This window comes from Sphaeramia orbicularis, chromosome 11 (genome assembly GCF_902148855.1).
Source record: "Sphaeramia orbicularis chromosome 11, fSphaOr1.1, whole genome shotgun sequence".
Taxonomy (NCBI): Eukaryota; Metazoa; Chordata; class Actinopteri; order Kurtiformes; family Apogonidae; genus Sphaeramia; species Sphaeramia orbicularis.
In genome coordinates this window covers 51,923,942-51,944,261 of record NC_043967.1, presented here as the reverse complement: position 1 = coordinate 51,944,261, position 20,320 = coordinate 51,923,942, and the positions used below count along the sequence as shown (strand labels likewise).

Genomic DNA, 20,320 nt, shown 5'->3' with positions numbered 1-20,320 from the left:
CTTAGTGTGAGCAGATGATTAACATGTACAAACTGAAAGGTATGATTTTAAAACCAACCCAGTGCAGTTCTTTTAATCCTAATAGAACGTCTTCATTACTGTAGTCACATGTTATGATTAATAGTATTAAAAAGCCCTTGATGAAGAAAGACAAGTGTATACTGCTAGAAGATGGTATTTTTGGAATATGTGACAGTTCTGATCCACACCAGCTGGTAAGGGTGATGAACCACATCATTATTTGCCAAACACCAAAAACCCTCCATGAAGATGTAGGAGGATTAAGGATCTAGTTCTGAGAATGTGTATTGGATCTATAATTTTTATTTTTTTTTAGAGAAACTTCACAGGATCATTCATACCAGAAGATTCAGTGTAACTGATCTCAGAATATGCAACACAGCAGCACCTTTGATGGTTCTGTGGTGGCTTGTGTGGCCTGATACAGACACAGTTTGGTTAGGTTACATTACATACTGATAGTGCTAAGAAACCTGAGATTTGAGGCGGCAATTTCCAGAAAACTTGGTATTAACTGATGAACATCAGTAAATCAGGGGTTTACACAGTAGAGATGGAGCCAGTGTTGGTTGTATTACAGTGGGAGGAAATGAACAAGACAGAGGTGACGCTTTCAGATTAATGCTCAGTTCTAGAGTGCATTAAAAAAAAAACTGAATTTGAAGTGGAAATTAGTTGGTCAGAGGCTAAATGTGCAATGTAGAAATTTATTTATTTACTTTTCTACTCTGTTCGGGTTCATCATCAACCTGAGCATCGTCAATGTGTGGCTCATCTGCTAGAGGGACTGTGACCTCAACCACAAACCCATGAACCTCAAGAGGTTATGTCTGTCTGTGGCAGTGACGCTGAAGGGAGCCATAAAACACAAACTATGAGTCCAACACAACCCCTCAATCCTGCACCCGACCAATGAAATCCACCACAACAATGTCAGACGCTGGCCCACATTCAACACAGGCAGGTGCAAACTGCAAAACTGGAGCGTCACAATGAAGTTACCATGTCAACTGAAAATGGTATGTGTGTTTCAGATGATTTCTAAAACTGCTCGATGAGGTGTTTCAGGTTGTTCCTGAAGGTTTTCACAAAGTCGTCATCCTTTGGTAGTTGTGTGTCATTATTAGATTAGTGAAAATGACTATTCTACACATTTGGTTCATTGTGAGAAGCAGTAAACAAGGTCAACAACCAGGAGTAAAACCAGATCAAACATCAGACTCAGACCTGCTGCTCAGGAGAACCAGCAGCTGTTCCTTCACAATATGAACCGAACAGGAAACATCCTGATCAGGACATGTAAAGAGATCAATCCCACTTATTGGCAGAAGGTTAATGATTATTTTCTTTTCATTGTGTAAAAGTTGGTGATTACCAGGACATGACACACATTGAATCCTCAGTGAACTGAATTTACAAACTATTGTAAGAGTCAGAAAACACAGATCTTTAGGGACTTCATCAAGCCAATGGTCTGTTAGTCTTCAAAACAGTAAATCCACACATATCAGTCTCTGAAATGCTTTAAAGTCAACTGATTAAACGGCACAATTTGCTGTAATTGATCACATTTTTTTCTTCTTAGATATGGACCTTGAAACAATATTTATGGTTTTTATTAAATGATTGTGTTGACTGTAAATCATGAATGAGCTGAAACCTATTCAGTCTAGATATTTAAATCTAACTGAATTGAATATGCACATTGTAACATATTCATAATTAATATATTTAACCACTGAAGACAATAGTGTAGTTTCAGTTTGAAAGATTTTAACAAAGTAAAGCTGCTCATCTCGGTTTTAATCGACACAGTGTCTTGTTCAACTTTACTGAACTGTTAAACTAACTGTTGGACTAAAGCTCCGTGGGCACTTATCTAGAACCATCAGTCAGTGTGGGCAAAGAAGGTTCTGGATTCAGGAAGGATGGGTAAACCGTGGATCTGAACTCATTCCACTAAACTAAAACTGCAGGAGCTGAAATTGAGTATTAAAAAAACACTGATGTGAAAATACACCACGTCCTTCTGCAGATCTCTCCTCTTGGTCCACATCAAAATACTAAAAATAAGAAGAGCCACAGTGATTGGGTAATTACAGCTGTCAATCATATCTCACCACTGATCTTGTCAAGCAGTCTGTATCATAGGGTAGATGTTCTGGTCTTAAAACCACAGTCCACATAAGTGGGTATTTCTTGTTTTTTCTCTCACACCACTTGTATTAGTAACCTGAGATGCAATTTCTGGAGTATTTGTCTTGTGACGAGAAAAAAACTGAAGCTTTAAGCAACAACTTTTATAGAATTCAAACTATGGAAATTTATTTTTCAAAAATAGCCTGGGAAGCACATATTCAACATTATTATTTTTTAACAAAATATACCTGTTTTCATATCTCCTTTCAGAACACATGATATTGATTCTAATGAAAACTAATAAACTGTACTTCATAAATCTGTAACTCACTTATACAAACAGAAATAAATAAAACATCCTGCTGCCTAATGCCACTGTTCCACAGGTACATTGGCCAAACTTGCCTTGACTTTAGTCATTTACAAATGTACTGCATTTCCACTGCAGGTTTAGTACATCCTCCATGGCTAGTTGTCATAGCAACACAAGGTTGACATGCAGTGATGTCATCTTCAGTGTGAACTTGCAAGTTCCTCATTTGCAAATAAAATGTAGCTTTAAGATCGTCACTGGTGAGAATATAGGTTAGACTACAATCTGTGGTCGATTTATCTAAATGGAGCCTAAATGAAAACTGAACAAATCTAGATCAACCAATCTGACATCTACATAGTTGCACATCATAATTAGTGTCACTTTAACTCACTCAGAACCTCTGTAGGGCAGCACTAAAAAGACTACATGACGGCATCTGCTCATGTAACAGAAACACACAAAAAAAGTTTGTCCCAAGTTGAGGCGAGTTGAGCTGAATCCATCAGCGGAACAGTGGCATAAGATCGATTATCAGTTCATGTTTCAGTCTCAATCTCGGTTTTTGCTATTTTTTCTTTCGGTTTGTTTTAGCTTTAGTCTTTCTTTGTTGATGCTGTGACAAAACATGATCACACTTATGTTTTTTACGGTTCGCATGGCTAGCAAATCTTTTCCCACAGGCACAAAACATGAACCTCTTCTCCTCTGTGTGGACTTCCATGTGGTTCGTCAAGTAACCCTTCTGTGTGAATGTTTTTCCACAAATCGTGCAGCTGAACGGTCTCTCTCCTGCATGAGATCTGATGTGAATTTCCAAGTTTTCCTCACCACAGAATGTTTTCCCACACTCAGGACAGATGAGGACCATTTGGCTGTCATCGCCTGCAGAGATTTCATTATACTGACTCTCAAGTCCAATGACGTCAGTGTCTGAGGACTCTGAGCTGTTGTCAGTATCTGGATGGAAGCCACTGGCTGGTCCTAATCCTCCATCAGCTTTCATCTGTCCAGTTCCTGACTCTCCGTTCTCTCTCTGACCAGGACATTCATGGGTTTTGAGCTGATGACGCCAATCAAACATTTTTTGGCAAACACTGCAGCGGTAGCGAACCTTCCCCGTGTGTCGGGCCATGTGCTGGATCAGGTTACCCCTCTGTGTGAATTTTTTCTCACAAAACGAGCAGCTAAACAGACTATATTCAGCATTAGCTTCTGTTTCCTTCTTCACCTCATACTCTTGGTTTAATGGCACACCAACACACTGATGGCATTCAACACCAGACTGCCAAACAAACCTCTTGTTACAAAGGCTGCAGCCATGTCGTTTCTCCCTTTTGTGGTTGTCCATGTGCTCCAGAAGAAAATCCTTATTTGTGAATCCTTTTCCACACACTGAGCAGGTAAACAGCTTCTCTCCTGTGTGGATTCTCATGTGTGTCTGCAGGAATCTAATTCTGGTAAATCTTTTTCCACACTTGGAGCAGCTAAAGCGTTCATCGGGGCCGGCACACACTGACTGGGCTTCCCCTGTTTCCTCCCAGTCCTCACAGCTAACTTCAATCTCAGCTACTGGATATTCTGCATTCTTCTGGTCAGTCTGTGTTTGTAAATGTGCACGTGGATGGAAGCTGCTGGCTGGTTCTGACCCTCCACAGCCCTCTCCAGCTGGTTCCTTTCTTTTCTCCTCAGTTTGTCCTTGGTGAAGTTGTGAGAGCTGAGGTTTCTTTTCATCATCCTCACTCTTCACAGGGACATGAATGGATGGGAACCTGGTGATCTCAGACTCCTGAGTGGTCCAGAGATCCTCAGGTTCCTCTTTAATCTTCAGTGCCATGGGTGCTTCTTTAACTGCTGACAGCTGATGGACGACTGCAGGATGGAGAATAATGCAAACGCATAAGAGTTACTGGAATATTAAAAGGAGCAGGTGACAATTTTGATTTGTTTTTTTCCTTCTCAGTTAAAACACTTGAAACAAATGTTTCAAAGTTTTGGCATTTTACTTAGTTTTACTCAAATATATTTTGATGTTGAAAAAAATAATTAACCTCATAATAAAAAAATGTAACCTCAGAGGCTGAACCCACAGCTGACAGACGTACAGACCAACTGCTGAGATTCTCTCTGCACTAAAATATGTCCTGTTTTATTTGATGTTTAATGTCCATATATTAAGAGAGTATCTCATTCATCTTTGACATATGTTTATCGCTGATGTTGTAAAACTGCTCTGAGAAAAGAAAAATATAAATGAGTTGAAAAATGGTACAATAGATTTGTTCCATAATGTCAGAGGTCAATAATAAGAGTTAATACATGCGGAAATCCATCTGGACAATTGGTTAAACGGTTAAATAAATAATTTAAGAACGCTGTTTTCTCTGGAAATGACAGAGGAGTGATTATCATCAATTTAAGTTTGGATAAAACATATGAATTAACTGTAGTCTCAGTTGTGATTTGATAGCTGTTAATATTTACTTCTACTCCTAAACTCCTAAACTATGGAACCATCTGCCTCCATTTCAGACAGGTCTCCTCTCTGTCTGTTTTTAAATCCCTTCTTAAAACCCATTTTTTCTCCTTGGCTTTTGAAACCATGTGAGATGTTTAAAGGTACTATCTGTATTCTATTGTTTTTATTTGGTAGTGGTTTATTGTTCTTATTTATCTATTTTATTTTATTTTATTGATTGATTGTATGGCTTTTTAATCCATTGTTGTATTTTATTCTTTTATTTGGGTTTTATTTATTCTTCTGTATAGCACTTTTTCTTTTTTGTACATTTTCTATGTCTTTAAATCTATTCTGTATTTCATTCTTCTATTTTGGTTTTAATTATTCTTGTGTGCAGCACTGTGGTCCACTGCAGCTGTTTTAAAGTGCTTTACAAATACAGTTGGACTGGATTGGAATATTTAAACCTGTACAGAGACAAAATGATCAATACACCAGATTGGGGAGAAACATTAACGTTTAACCCATGTGTGCTGTGATCTAGTTTAACAGGGAAGTTATTGTCATAAGGGTTTGGTTTAAAGTGCAGCTCAGTTTTCGTGAACCCGGTCTCGGTCTGACCCGGTCTCTGAGCCCCGGACTGACCTGCTCTGTGCAGCCGGACCTGGGGCATCAGCACGGCCTCCAGCAGCCTCCTCTGCCGGCAGATCTCCTTCTCTGACTGCTCCACTCTGCCTTCAAACTCCGCCACAGTTTCCGCAAACAGTGCGATTATCTCCTCGGCTGCCGCCGTTAGCCGCTCGGTCAGCAGAGCTCTGAGCTCCGGGATCTGCGCCGGTTCTTCGTCTGTTTTCAGCCGCAGCAGAAAGTCTTCGGCGGCGGCGCTGATCCGCTCATGGACCGATACCCTCAGCAGCTGCACGGCGCACATAGTCCTCCTTTTCTGCGCACTTTGAATCTCCGGCGAAACGATCCGGACTGACTGATAGCCGGAAGTAAACACACAGCGAGTTCCGCGTCAAAGACAGGGTACTTCCGGTAGAGTAAAGTTAACAGCGCCCCCACTGGACAGGAGGAAGAACAGCACATAGAAGCTAAATAAACTAAAATAACTAAAATAACTTCCAAAAAGTTCTTAAAATAAAAACACTCATGTCCCTGAATACTTTTAACAGTATCATAAAGAATGCAGCGAGGGAGGAATGTTATCATTTTTCTTGAGGCCTTTGTGCTTGAAGAACTGTTATTCTTTATTAACTTATTTTAGTTATTTATTCTATTTCTTTGCTCTGTTTATTATTATTGTGACTTCAATTTTTTTAATTTTATGTTCTTATCCTGGTTTTTATCCCAGACTGTTTTTATCTTCTCTGGGGTTTTATTGTGTTTTATTGCATCTTGCTTTTATTTATTTGATCTTATTTATTTATTTATTTATTTATTCATTTAATTCTTTATTTATTTATTTTATTCTTTTACTTGTCCATGCTGCTATACTGATGAATGATAGAACACTGAGCTCTTTTTGTCCTGTCTTTTTTTCCTGTCTGTATGCTCGATCAAGTACCAGCCTAACATGTTCAATATACTGTCTGTCTTGCTGTAATGCCAAAGCAATCACCTTGACTGCAAAACAAATCTACTCACGGGTACAAATAAAGTTACCTTGAACCTTGAACTTCTCTTTTACTGTTCATTTATCTTGTATGTGTTGATTTTGTATGACTGCTACTTTGGCCCAGTCTCCCTTGCAAAAAAATATTTCTGATCTCAATGGGACTTCCTGGTTAAATTAAGGTAAATAAAATGATAAACTTACAATGTTTTTACCACATGTAGAACAAGCTGGTCTCTGTTTTGTGATCAGGTTTCTCTCCACAGAAGTCTACTTGTCAAAGGTTCTTGTACATATGGATTTCAATGTTATGTTTGGGTGGCTGTACTTTTTTGGGTCCCGTATATATGCTAGGCTTATAACTGGCTGTGGTCCTCCATAGTCCTCTTCATCACCTCTTCATTCTGTTTCCATCTGTTCAGCTGAACTACTGGCTGGAGAATTTGTCTTTTTTATAATAATATGACATGAGTTTCCTGCTGGATGTCCAGGCATCATCTCTGTCCTCAGTGTCCTCACAGTCTTCATTCTATTCATCAGTATTTGTTTGTAAATATCTATGTGGATGGAAGCTGCTGACTGCTTCTGATGTCTCTAGGGCATCCTGAAATACAGACAAATAAATCAACTCCATCAGAAACAACAGTTGGTCTCCATCAATTTATTTACCATCCTCTTCTTTTTAGTGATTTGTCGCAACCTGCTGGGATAATGGAACACGGAACACGGAAGCATATAGCATTCACACACAAAAATAAAATTCAGCTCTGTTTTTCCAAATTAATGAGATAATTATCTCGCAATTACAAGAAAAAATAAGTTTTAAAAAAATCAGCTCTGTTTTTTTTAAATTAACAAGATACTGTTTTGTGAAAAAATTTAAATTCGGCTCTGTTTTTCTGAATTAACAAGATAATTATCTTGTAAAAACAGAGCCGAATTTTTATTTTTTCAAAAAACAGTGTCTCGTTAAGATACCAACCGATTTAACGAGATACTGTTTTCTGAAACAATAAAAATTTGGCTTTGTTTTAACGAAATAATTATCTTGCTAATTCAGAAAAACAGAGCCAAATTTTTTTAAAACTTATTTTTTCTTGTAATTACGAAATAATTATCTCGTTAATTTGGAAAAACAGAGCCGAATTTTATTTTTGTGTGTGAATGCAGTATGCTTCCGTAGAATAAAAATGACTGAGGTGTAAAATACAGGTGAGTCTGTTTAAGAGACAGATACAGAGGAGTTTGGAGACTGGGATTGGGGCTTTTACTCTTGAACACCAGCAGGTGGCGATAATGCTCTGGTTGAACGGTTCTTACAACGAAGAAGACTGAAGCGGATATAAACGCCTGTGTAGAACTTAACTCTGTTTCTGTCTGTGGTTCTGTCCATCAGAACCATCAGAAGCTCTGCCTGTTTGGATGAAACAGACTGAACCCTCCTGTTTATTCTCCTGTTCTGAACTTCCTGCTGTTAGCATTAGCTTAGCTCCAGTGAACAGTCTGATGGAAAGTCCACATGCAGAGAGCACAGACTAACTGCAGCTGCTGAACACATATTTGGGCTGTTTGAAAGAACCACAGCAGAGGACGAGGAGGAACTTTGTCGAACTAAAGAAGAAAACCAGCAACAACGACCAGTACTGGATTCACACTGCAGGTTTGGACACATTTATTCAGGGTTTTTTTCACCAGTAACACACCTGAGTCAGATGGATGGACAGGAACACCAGTGTTAGCTGTTGTGCTGAATTCTACTCCCTGCCGAAAACTGCTCCCCCTTCCTAAGTCAGCCATGAAGAGGACAATGTGCACCGAATTCATCCTGTCGCAACTTTTTCTCCTTTCTGACTGTGGGGTCAAACATGCGGCCCGGGGGCCAAATGCGGCCCGCCAAAGGATCCAGTTCGGCCCCTGGGATGTTTTTGCCAAGTGCAAAAAATTCCACAGTCTTGAATTGAATTAAGGGGGAAAAAAAAACTTGAATTAAGGAAAAAATCTTCAATTGTAAAAAAAAAAAAAAAAAAAAAAAAAATCTTCAATTAAGCCCCCCCCCCCAAAATCTTTAATTAAGTAAAAAAAAAAAATCTTCAATTAAACCAAAAAAAATCTCAAATTTAGCAAAAAATCTCGAATTAAGCCAAAAAAAATCTTCAATTAAGTAAAAAAAAAAAAAAAACTTCAATTAAGCCCCCCCAAAAATCTTTAATTAAGTAAAAAAACTTCAATTAAACCCCCCCAAAAATCTCAAATTTAGCAAAAAATCTTGAATTAAGCAAAAAAAATCTTCAGTTAAGTAAAAAAAAAAAAAAAAAATCTTGAATCAAGCCAAAAAAAATTCTAGAATTAACAACTTCAATTTTTTTCTTTGTTTTAGTGCAAAAAATAATATTAAATTATGAAAATATTTACATTTGCAAACTATCCTGTAACACTAAAATGTGAATAACCTGAACAAATATGAACAACCTGAAATGTCTAAAGAAAATAAAGCACAATTTTAATAATTTTTCTTCCTGTTCCTCAGTGTTTAGTGTCTTTGTAGATCTGATCCATAATGCACATGGACAAATAAGGAGTAGAGGAATAATACTGTCAACATTGTACAAAATTTTCTTACGTTTTTTAATTTAAATTTCAGTTTTTTCAGGTTTTTTTTTTTTTTTGGATAGTTTATAAAAGTAAGTATTTTCTTAATTTAATGTTTTTTTGTTTTTTTTGTTTTTTACACTAAAACAAAGACAAAAATTTGGACAGGTTATTATGTTATTACTTTTCTGGTCCGGCCCACTGCAGATCAAATTTAGCTGAATATGGCCCCTGAACTAAAATGAGTTTGACACCTCTGCTGTAGGGTATGAAATTAATTGTGAACTATTCAACCTCTTAACACCATCATACCTGTGTAGCAATTAATTAATGAATAATTTTATAAGATTTGCACTTATGTTTTTTTTTTTTTTAATCTGTTTAATATTAAAGAATGTGCAAACTGTAAGGTATATAAAAGTTTCTAAAGTTAAATCTTACATACACAACACACAAAATATATAGCAATATAAACAGGTACTGCCGAAAACTACATCACCCGCGGCTAGATGGATCTTGTCCAGAAGAAATCTTTGTTTTATAAGGACTGGGTGGAGGCAGGGATCTGGTCCATTCTGCATTTAATGAATCCCAGAGGGAATTTTCTGGAATATGATGTTTTTGTTCACAAATTTAATATAAAGTGTAGTAATAAAACATTACTCAGTGGTGCTCAAAGCGATTCCACAAAGCATGGTCAAAGGAATGTTGCTTTATGACAACAGAATACCCAGGATCTCATCACTCTTTATAGATGATATTAATTTTATGGGGGAAAAGTGTACAAACAAATTTATGTGTGTTATTGTCTACTGTTTGTTTGTATTTTGTTCTGCAGACGTCCAGAAAATGTCAGTGGTTAAACAAGAGATTTGTCAGGAGAGGAGCCTCAGTCTGGAACAGATGAAACCCATTAAAGAGGAACAGGAGGAACTGTGGACCAGTCACCAGATCACCAGTTTCCCATCCAGTCCTGTCCCCGTGAAGAGTGAAGATGTTGATGAGGAAGCTCAGTCCATACAGCTTCATCAGAGACAAACTGAGGAGAACAGAGAGGAGACAGACGGAGGTGACTGCGGAGGATCAGAACCACATTTACAAACTTCTGATGAGATGACTGAAGACTCTGAGGACAGTGATGAAGACTGGACACTAAACAGGGAACTTAAGTCAGAATTAAAACAAAAGACAAAGCCTCCAGCCAGTGGTTCAACTGAACAGATGGAAACAGAAGCTGATGGAGAGGGCAGTAGAGGATTAGAACCAGACACTGAGGCTGACCAGGGTTCGAGCTGTAGTGGATCTGAGCCTGAAGTCAGTGACGAAGACCATCAGTCAGACTTCAAGTCATTCAAGGAAAATGTCACCAATCACGGATGCAAGAGGAAACTGTTGACATGTAATGACTGTGGGAGGATGTTTAGACGTAAGCGGTCTCTGCTGAGCCACATGACGTGTCACACAGGTGAGAAACCCTTCACCTGTTCATTGTGCGGCCGAGGATTCTCTCGCAATGACTCTCTGAAGCTGCATCAGAAACAGCACAAAACTGAAAATGAAAGGAAAGACTTCAGGTGCTTGGTTTGCGGTCGAGTGTTTCAACAGCCTGGTTATCTGGCACTGCACATGGTCATCCACACCGACAAACGATTTAGCTGCAGCGTCTGTGACAGGAGGTTTATCATGCAGTCGCAGCTGAAAACACACAAGTGTGAAGGCGAATTCAAACGGCGGAAAGAAATTGCAGGACATTCAGAGAGTGGTTCAGCTGCACAGATGGACTGTTTAGGATCAGAAGCAGCCAACAGACATTTACAACCACATACTGATGATAAGGCCACGAACACATCTTCAGTTAAGACAGAAGAATATAATGACAACAGTGCGAGTGATGTGACACCTGATGAAAAGTCCTTCTTATGTTCTGTTTGTGGTAAAACCTTCCTTCACTACGCCAGTCTGTACAGACACATGAGATCTCACAGCGGAGAAAAACCGTTCAGCTGCTCAGTTTGTAATAAAAGTTTTCCCTGGAAGCAAGACTTAACTCGTCACATGAAGTATCACTCAGAAGAGAAACCTTTCAGCTGTTCGGTGTGTCAGAAACGTTTCATCATCCACAACGACATGATGACTCACATGAGGAGCCACACAGGAGAGAAACCTTTTAAATGTTTAGTGTGCGGTAAAATGTTCACCCGTAAATTCCAGATGCAGGAGCATGCCAGAGTCCACACGGGGGACAAAACCTTTAAGTGTGAGTTCTGTGAGAAGTTGTTCTTACGGAGGAGTCTGCTGGTTGTTCACCGGAGGATCCACACAGGAGAAAAACCATTCAAGTGTTCCTTTTGCGGGAAACAGTTCAGTCAGTGTGCGTCTTTAAATACACACACAAAGATCCACACGGGTGAAAAACCCCACAGCTGCTCAGTGTGCGGACAGAGTTTCATCCAGAGGTCGAACCTGGTCACACACATGACGAGACATGAGAAGGGCAGCAAAAAGTTCACCAAGAAGACACAACATCGAAGTATGTACTGACTTAAGGCTGAGTGATACAGCCCCAGAGTTATCATGATAAAAGTTTTCATTATCAGTAGATATTGATCATTTCTCAGGATACATTATTATTTCTTTACACTTTAGTGACAGATTTTTTTTTTGTCTCTGGGTGAAACTTCGAAAAAAAAACCCCCCAAAACAAATAGTTATGAAGTGTTAAAATAATCATACAAGATGTAACATTTTGATTTAATGATGTCAACAATCTATAAGATGTGAAACAAATCTGAAGTCTTATCCACTGAGATGAAAATATAGAAACAGTTTATACTTGTTTTATCTGACAATAGTCGTGATTCCATGAAAATTTAAAGATCAAGTGAATTTGAAAGTTCATTCACAAAACAAAATTGCAAGTTACATGAGAAGCAAATAATGTCGGCTGCCTAAATTCAACAGAAGGGGACGGTATAGGCTAAGATGCAGATTGTTCAAATTAATAAAGCAGTGGATGTAGAGCATTTCGATGCAAACAGCTGATCAGTTATGTGAGTTAATAATAACATCAGAACATACTTGCTCTACATGTTTCCATTTCCTTGTATACACATGAACTTGTTTCCAAAAAAGGTAAAAACTACCTCAAGTAAAACTGTGGAAGTTTGTCAGAATTTTAATGAAGTGAAGCTGAAAGATCGTCTGAACAATTAACACTAGGATTCCCAAAAATATTTAAAGCAGCCAGTAATAAGTTTGAGGCTCTCACATCATTAAAAAGTAAAATAGTTACCTGGAGAAGTGTGATTCAAGTCCCAAGAGTCTTCATCAGGGCAAGTAACTAAAAAGACCCGACACGTAAATCATCATGTTGCATTTAAGATAGGTATTTCTTATTTTTCAAATAATAGAGCCTCAAAATTTTACTGTAGCTGAATGTGTCTCTAAGTTTTCTGTAATTTCTATCCAATTTTGTCCAGTTTGAAATTCTTTCCAAATGTTTATAAATTCCTAAATTCAGCCTCAGTAGATCCAGACAAACTGAGACTTTAGTTCAGTATTTCAACTCTTAACTCAGCGTGGTTTGGGGAATTATAATATACTGCTAGAGTTAATACACAGTCATAGTGTATGTAAACTGTCAATCTTGAAGCCTGCAGGTTATGTTAATCCACTAGAGGGCGCTCTGAGACCACACATGACAGGAACATTGTCCTGTTTTTAACATTAAACAGCTCTATTGGTCATCCAAATGAAACTAAAATATAGAAGGTGTATAAATGTACAAGTATAAGAACACTTCACGTACTGAAGACACACATGTACAGCCCCTTCACTTCCATGTGGCCAAAACTTTAAGCCTGGATAATTTGTCTTGAAGTATAATAACAATGAAATGATCTTACTTTATTCTATTTAAACACACTTAGATGTGTTCTGAAGTATTTTCTCTTTGTATATGGAGGACATAAGGTCTCTCCTACAAGAGCAGTTTGCAATTTTTAATGAAAAAGAAAACCCATTTTGGACCATTATTATCACTATATTTACCCTAAAATGTGTAAAAGCCAGAGCAGATGGAAACTAAGCAACACCCATGAAGCATAAAGACAAAACTTGTTTTAGCATTAATTTGATGTAAAAATGTTGACACTTAAAATGAACAAAAAACCCTGTTAGTGACCACGATCACAACAGCTCAGTTTAATATTATCTTAACATGTAATATTGGTAACTGATTAATCTGACGGATCAGTCCAATAACCCTCTGTCCAATGACAGTGTTTGATTAAAATCTTAAATATTTTACTTGATTATGTAAAGTTTCTTCCTTCATACTGATGTAAACTGATATAACCTGGTTCAGAGGGCGGAGTCTGGTCATATGACAGATAAACCACTAAGAGGATTAGTGTTTCCTGCGCAGTCTGATCTGTTTTTATTCCGTCAGAAGAAGAAGAGGAGGAGGAGGAGGTGTGAGAGGTGATGAAGCTGAATGTGTCTGCAGCGTTTCTGCTGCTGCTGATCTGCTGCAGCGACTCTAGACTTCCTGAAGCCACACTTGAACCACAGGTAACACAACTGACCTTGGATCAGTTACCATCTGATCATCTGACCTTAGAGCAGTAGCACAGATAAACACATCTGACCTGAGATCTTAGCCTGGTAACACACCTGACCTCAGATCAGTAGGATGGGTAACGCACCTGATTTCAGATCTTTACCATCTGAGCTGAGATCAGAAGGACCAGTACTATACCTGACCTCAGATCAGTTACCATTACAGGTTACAGAGATAGTCTTAGATTAGAATACAGCTCTATGGTACATAGAAATAATGAAATAACATAACCTTCATCTTTTTCTCAGAAATTTCTCACCTTCTAATTTCACAGTATAGTCTTTTTCCCGTACATTCATTAAGTTTTGTTCTGCTGTTCAGAATACCAGTGATTAATATGAGTGTTTCAGTGAATTAACCTCTCTTATGTGTCATAGGTTGAAGTTGCGGCCACATCTTCTTCTCATATCATCACATTTAGTCGACTTCCTGGACTGTGTCGACGACTGAAGAGACGCAGAGTCACTATTCTGGTAAACTATAAAGACATGAAAAACAAAAAACATCAAACCATCATGATTCCACACTGAATACAACTCTTTCTGTTTCTTCTCTGTGCGTCTCAGTGTAACCTGGAGAAGTTCTGCTGGCGGGGGTGGAGTCAGAGGTGGGGTCAGTCCGGTCAGGTGTGTCGGTGTCCGCGGGGTCTCAGATGTTCACATTTTTTCATCCACAGTTTGTGACTGGACCACTGGACCTTTAAAGAGCTCAAACTGGAGGAAGAGTTGATGTGACAAAACTACAACCTGCTATGACAAATTTTTATTCTACAACATTTTATTTATTACTTCCAGTTAAAGTAAACACAACAGACTTTGCTAACGGTTTTTTTTAATACAGTAAATATATAAACATGTTAAATGTAATCAATATGCTCTTATTTATATGAGGTTTATTTGTGAATTTACTTTGTTTTATTTTACACTTACTATTTTATATTTCCAAATATGACCGACTATTCTGTTTTGCGTGTGAGAATTGTCTAAAATAAACTTTGTCTTAAATTGATATTTGTTGTTTTTATTTGATTTTATTTTGAAACGTGATGTACTATGACCAGCGATACCAATGATGTCACATCCGGGCAGCTTTACAATGCCAACATCAGATCAGCACCAAGAACGCGGATGCGCAGAAAACTGCTAGGAAGTGACGTCAGCTCTGATGACGTTCAAAAGAAAGTGTCTGAAATGTTCCCCAACAAGATTTATTTTGTTACCTTTTTCTGACTGTTTGATTTGTGTGTGTGTGTGTGTATATATATATATATATATATATATATATATATATATATATATATATATATATATATATATATATACTTTATCAATCAACGTAGTTACTGAAAACAAAACTAAAACACTATAATTTATTTACAACTAACACTACATCATCTGTGGTTGTGATTGTTTAAAATGATAAAACGTATTGTTTTTCTTGATTCAGATTTATTTTTAAGAGTATTCTGTAGATCTCATTCCCTCATTTGTTTATTATTCATAAGTGCATCTGGATGATCGGTCTAACGGGTTTTTTTCTCTGGTGCTTTTATTCTGAAGGCTTTTCCGGCGTTGTCTTTTGTTTTGGCATATTTAACGCTGACTTGTTGCTAGCTTGTTGCTGTTTTGCGGCAGATTGTCGGTGGCAGATCGAAGTGGACTGCTCTACTACACAGACCTGTCAGTGTTTTTCTTCATAAAAGTGTTTTTATTCCTTATGTTTCCCCGCCGTGTGTTTCCAAAATGGCGGTCGTTCCAGCTCCTCACGGTGAGTACAAACTGAAGACTAAGCTAGTGTTAGCACAATGCTCTTAGCATTAGCCTTCAGATTTTATTACTGACGTCAGACACCGTATGGGTATTTATCGATAATAGTATTGTTACTATTATCGTTGATTTTCTACCTAAAGGTGATTTAGTCCTCTAAGAAGTTCCCACTACCTCTAATTAGTTCCATTACCCTGTTAGCTACCAGCTGGTAGCTTTACTCTTTTCACTTTCAGCAGCTCAGAGTTGATCATCATCATCTGTAAACACATTGTTAGATAAACTACTATAAACAAGAATAGGCCTAATTTGTATAGCACTGAACAAACTGATTAAATCTGGACTGGACTGTCGACACTTTATCTGATTTTAGGATTTATTGCTGTTACAGATCATCAGTATGATTACCTTGTTCTATAAATTTAGACCTGATGTATTGTTTTTCTCAAGTTCATCATTTAGCTCACGAGTTGAATCTATATATCTATTAGTCTATATTTAATGAGGAGAAAGTCACTTTGAGATTACAATCTGAGCAAATATCAGTGATCTGGTCACAGTAGCAGAAATAATTCCAGTATTAAATACAGACAAATCAAATGCAACTTTCACATCTTACTTAGTTCTGTATTCAATATCGGTGAATTTAGAAGCAAGTATGTTCTCTAACTTTTTTTCTGGATTTTCAGAGGCTTGGGTGCTTTTAGGATTGTGAAGTTGCACAGGTTTGGTTAGGGAAATTATACATTTTAAATTTAAAAACAAATCAATGTACCCCTTTTCACTCACTCACTCACTCACTCACTCACTCACTCACTCACTCACTCACTCTCTCTCATGTTTACTAAAATATTATAAAGCAAGAGTAGACAGTAAAATAAATTGCATCCAAATAACTCAAGGTGTCCACTATAGACATACACCTTAGCCTTATATTGGTAGAAAAAATAAGAAATGTAAAAGTCATGTCATTGACCAGAGCACTATTTAATTTAGTGCATCCTGTAGATGTGCTTTAACCTCCTCCGTGTGAATCTGCTCTGAGCTCCTTCTGTTCATTAAGCAGAAAGAACAGGTTTTAGCATGTTAAAGACCAGTTAAACATGTGTATACCCAAATCGGAACAAACTCGTACAAATGTACAGAAGGAATGAAGTAAGATTTTTCCAGAAACACTGATCCAGATCTAATAAAAAACCAGTCTGGTAATCCAGCAGTTGGTTTAGCCTCATATGGATTATCGATCAGCAGTTTCCCCTGTGTTTTGTTCAGTAACGTAAGACCAATAAGAGAGTAAAGCAGCATGTGTTGTGTGATAGTCAGAGATCAGATCTTCGTTAAATGCATGAAAGTCTCTGTTAGGTAGTCAGTGAAAACAGGAATAGTGAATGCATTGATGGTTCTCCAGGGAAAGGTTCCCCTTTTATTTGCTAAAAATTTTTTAGTAGATTCAATGATACATGAAACTTCTGGAGGTTAGTTCATTTTGGCAAAACATAAAACCACATGAGCACAATTTTATAGTTCAATACAGAGCAATGTCAAAATAATTGATTCCTAAAGTATATTGTGTTGTACAATCGTAATGTGATTGTATTTATGATATGAAGGAGTTACATTATGTCCAAGCAGCTGTAATTAATACATATTGCATAATGTGTAAAAGTTAAATGTTAAAGCTTTATTGTTTGTGCCTGATTCAATCAGTTTCCTCTGTTTTCCTTGTGTTGTTTAAGTTCCTTTCCTTGCAGAGTTGAGGAGATTAATCAGCCTTTTTTACCTTATCGGTTGACTCATAATTTCACAATCAGTGCATTCCCCGTCATTGTTTTATGTCAATATGTGTCATTGTTGTTTGTGTATGTGTATGTGTTTTTTATTGTTATCATCCAAACAGCTTGGATGTAGCTGGGTATTGCCCAGAAATTATCAATACTTGTTCTTCATGATGCTTTTTCCATTTTGTTGATATAACATTAAATTACATAGATCTTAAGTTACATATTTATCCGCATCTACTTTTTTGTACACTTTGTATTTAACATCTATTGAAATCACCCTAGTGAGGATAAAATGGGTTCAGATAATGAATGAATGAATGAATGAAATCAAGTTTAAATGAAACTTTAGAGAGTAATGTTGGTAAAGGTTTTTCAGCTCTTAAGTCAGATTTGATAGGTTTGTTTTTTATTCAGGAACAAATAACTGTAGATTTGCTAGAACTATGATATAAGATACACAATTTGTTTCCATTTAGTTGTTCTGTAAATGATCTTTAGTTTTGTTTGACATGTAACAACAAATTGAAACTGAATCCAGGTAAAAATCATCATAGACTCAGATTAATGATGGCATTTAGAGACAAACTGTAAATATTCAAGTAAAAGGGATTTGGAGTTGTTCTGTAGGATGTTACAGGGAACCATCAACTGAAAACAAGGATGGATTCTGTATCAGTTGGTCCGGGAAGAACTCTCATTGATCTGCTTCATTTTTTAACTTTAAGGTTTGAGTCCAAAGACTTAAAACTGATCAATAAAACCAGAGTCCAGACCTGCTCCGACCCAGTCCCGGTCCTGGCTCAGGAGGTGTCCAGCTGGAGGAGGCTCATGGAGAGCGCCTGTCGGGTCCCGGTGGCCTGCTGCCGGCCCCGGGTCCTGGTCCTTCATGCTCTGTTCTGGGGTCTGGTGTCTCTCAGGTGAGTCTGCAGGTTCTGGTGAGTCCACGTAGACCAGGTGACCGGAACAGAGGCGTCTGATTGGTCTCTGTGTTTCAGAGTGTTTGGAGCCGCCCTGCTTAGTGAAGAAAAGCCGTCAGCGGTGCGGCCTGTCGTCGCCCCCTGCTGGATTCTAGAGGAGTTTGTGGTGATGACGGAGTGTGCGCAGTGTAACGCCTTCCAAACGGTGAGCGGCTAATCAGAGCACAGAGATTAGAGCCACGCCTCCTGTTGCATGTACAACCATAGTTTAATTAGGATCAGGATGGATTGATTCCAAAACATTTGCTGAATATTCCATATAGCCCCTTTAATTTTTAGAGGAAAAAAATGGTGTTTAGGAGATATAATCTTACCAGACAAGGCAGATTTTAATACAGTTTTACAAGCCAATTTTTTTGGCACCTAAAAAGACACCCACAACTCACTGGGGTTTGGAAACAGATTTACTAAAAGCACACAATATAAAAATAATTTTCACTGAGTTTTGCTTTAATAAGTGTGAAATAAAGACCAACTCTTCATTTTTTTTTTGGAGATGACAAACATGCGTTCTTACTTGTCCTGTGTTTAAGAATGTTAAACTTTATCTGTTCTTTGTGTGTGCAGTAATATTAATGACTGCTCTAATATATTTGGTAACAATATTATCACGTAAGCATCTCGTCCTCAGTTAATGTCATATCATAATGACTCAAATAATCAGCTTCTCACATGACCTGCACTCTGTTCTATCTTTACACTAATGTGGACACACACACCCAACAGATATTAATTTCGATTTGTATTTTTTCTGATACTCGCCATGTTGTTATTGGTTCTAACTTGAGTTAATTACATAATTCATAGTCGGTTGTCTGAAAATTAGCCTTATTGTTTCTATTTTCTATATTATGGATGATGACTGAATAAACATAAACTTGAAACTTGAGTTGGAAGTTCATCTTCAAACCCCAGTGTTAATGTGTGTTTAATGTGTGTTTTGCAGAAGTCATGGTTGGTGTGTGGTCAGACCGGGTACGTGGAGAGGGTGAACTGCACCAAATCCAACAAAGAGGAGGTCAAAAGGTCAGACATCTGTTCATTAACAGCATAAGAGTCCACAGGGTTTTACACAGTTGGGGTTTGGTCTGGACATAATTCTTAGAGATGGTTTTATTTCAGAATCTTCTGCGGTTTAATTGTTACATGTTAAACTCTTTAATGTGATTGATTCTCTGAACATCAACAAACAGATTGTTTAGTCCTTTTCCACCAATATAGAACTGATTTTGTTTCAGTTCATGAACCTAATTCTGAACATTTTGGAGCATTTAGACTAAAGATAAAATGATTCAGAGGCTGGAATGTTGGTTTGTTGTTTTCTAAGGGTTGGAAAGAGACAATAGTTAAAGAAACCTGTCTCTCTCTCCAACTGGCAATATAAACCTCTCGCCCTCTCTGATTGGTTGTATTAATCTGTTGCTCTCTCTGATTGGTTGTATTAACCTGTCGCCCTCTCTGATTGGTTGTATTAACCTGTCTCTTTCTGATTGGTTCAGCTGCCGCTCCGCTGTGATGGAAGAACACCTCTTCTGGAAGTTTGAGGCAGCCATGTTGGCTCTGACGGCAGTCTTCGCAGTCCTCGTGGTGATCCGGCAGCGCTGGTTGGACCGGCTCGCCTCAGAGAAGGTCCGCCGCCAGATTGAGTCCATCTGAGACCAGAACCTTCAGTGTTTTATCATGTGATCCTGATTCACCAGGATCACTGGGACCCTTTTTTAAACCTTTATTTAAATGAAAACTGTGACGACAGTGAACGAACTGAACAAGGAGCCAGTGGTATTTAGATTCACTCTCAACATGATGCATTATCTTGTAAAAACTAAACGGGCTCTGACTGGTCAACGAGAGACTGACAACAAAGACACAACTGTACGAGTTTCAATCGTCAGAGGGCCTTTGAATGCAGCAGGATGAGACTTTTATTTTGTCTGTAAAATGTTTATTTTTTGGTTTTCAAAATAAAAGAAATGAAAATCTTAAGTGTTTTTATAAGCTTTTTGTTTTTTTTAAACTTAAACAAACCTGTGAATCCTT

General features: G+C 37.8%; 3 protein-coding genes across 4 annotated transcripts; 2 read left to right on the top strand and 1 right to left on the bottom strand.

Annotated features, from left to right (window-relative positions):
- Nucleotides 1-2,303: 2,303 nt before the first annotated feature.
- On the bottom strand, nucleotides 2,304-6,016 carry LOC115428085 (gastrula zinc finger protein XlCGF57.1-like). The gene is made up of 2 exons (XM_030146915.1): nucleotides 5,580-6,016; nucleotides 2,304-4,345 (listed from the first exon to the last, which is right to left on the bottom strand). Exons 1-2 carry the CDS (start codon nucleotides 5,863-5,865, stop codon nucleotides 3,042-3,044), a joined length of 1,590 nt encoding a protein of 529 aa, XP_030002775.1. The 5' UTR covers nucleotides 5,866-6,016; the 3' UTR covers nucleotides 2,304-3,041.
- Nucleotides 6,017-7,886: 1,870 nt separating this feature from the next.
- On the top strand, nucleotides 7,887-14,232 carry LOC115428079 (gastrula zinc finger protein XlCGF57.1-like). Of its 2 annotated transcripts, none has more exons than XM_030146905.1 (4): nucleotides 7,887-8,209; nucleotides 9,977-11,668; nucleotides 13,592-13,710; nucleotides 14,137-14,232. In XM_030146905.1, exons 2-3 carry the CDS (start codon nucleotides 9,988-9,990, stop codon nucleotides 13,615-13,617), a joined length of 1,707 nt encoding a protein of 568 aa, XP_030002765.1. In that variant the 5' UTR covers nucleotides 7,887-8,209; nucleotides 9,977-9,987; the 3' UTR covers nucleotides 13,618-13,710; nucleotides 14,137-14,232. The 2 variants fall into 2 exon arrangements, with proteins under 2 accessions (XP_030002765.1, XP_030002764.1); XM_030146904.1 differs by having other exon boundaries at nucleotides 13,589-13,710.
- A 1,091-nt stretch (nucleotides 14,233-15,323) lies between these two features.
- jtb (jumping translocation breakpoint) lies at nucleotides 15,324-20,266 on the top strand. Its single transcript, XM_030146968.1, has 5 exons — nucleotides 15,324-15,526; nucleotides 18,032-18,223; nucleotides 18,302-18,428; nucleotides 19,230-19,309; nucleotides 19,783-20,266. The coding sequence occupies exons 2-5, from the start codon at nucleotides 18,135-18,137 to the stop codon at nucleotides 19,937-19,939; spliced, it is 453 nt and encodes a 150-aa protein (XP_030002828.1). The 5' UTR covers nucleotides 15,324-15,526; nucleotides 18,032-18,134; the 3' UTR covers nucleotides 19,940-20,266.
- Nucleotides 20,267-20,320: the final 54 nt, after the last annotated feature.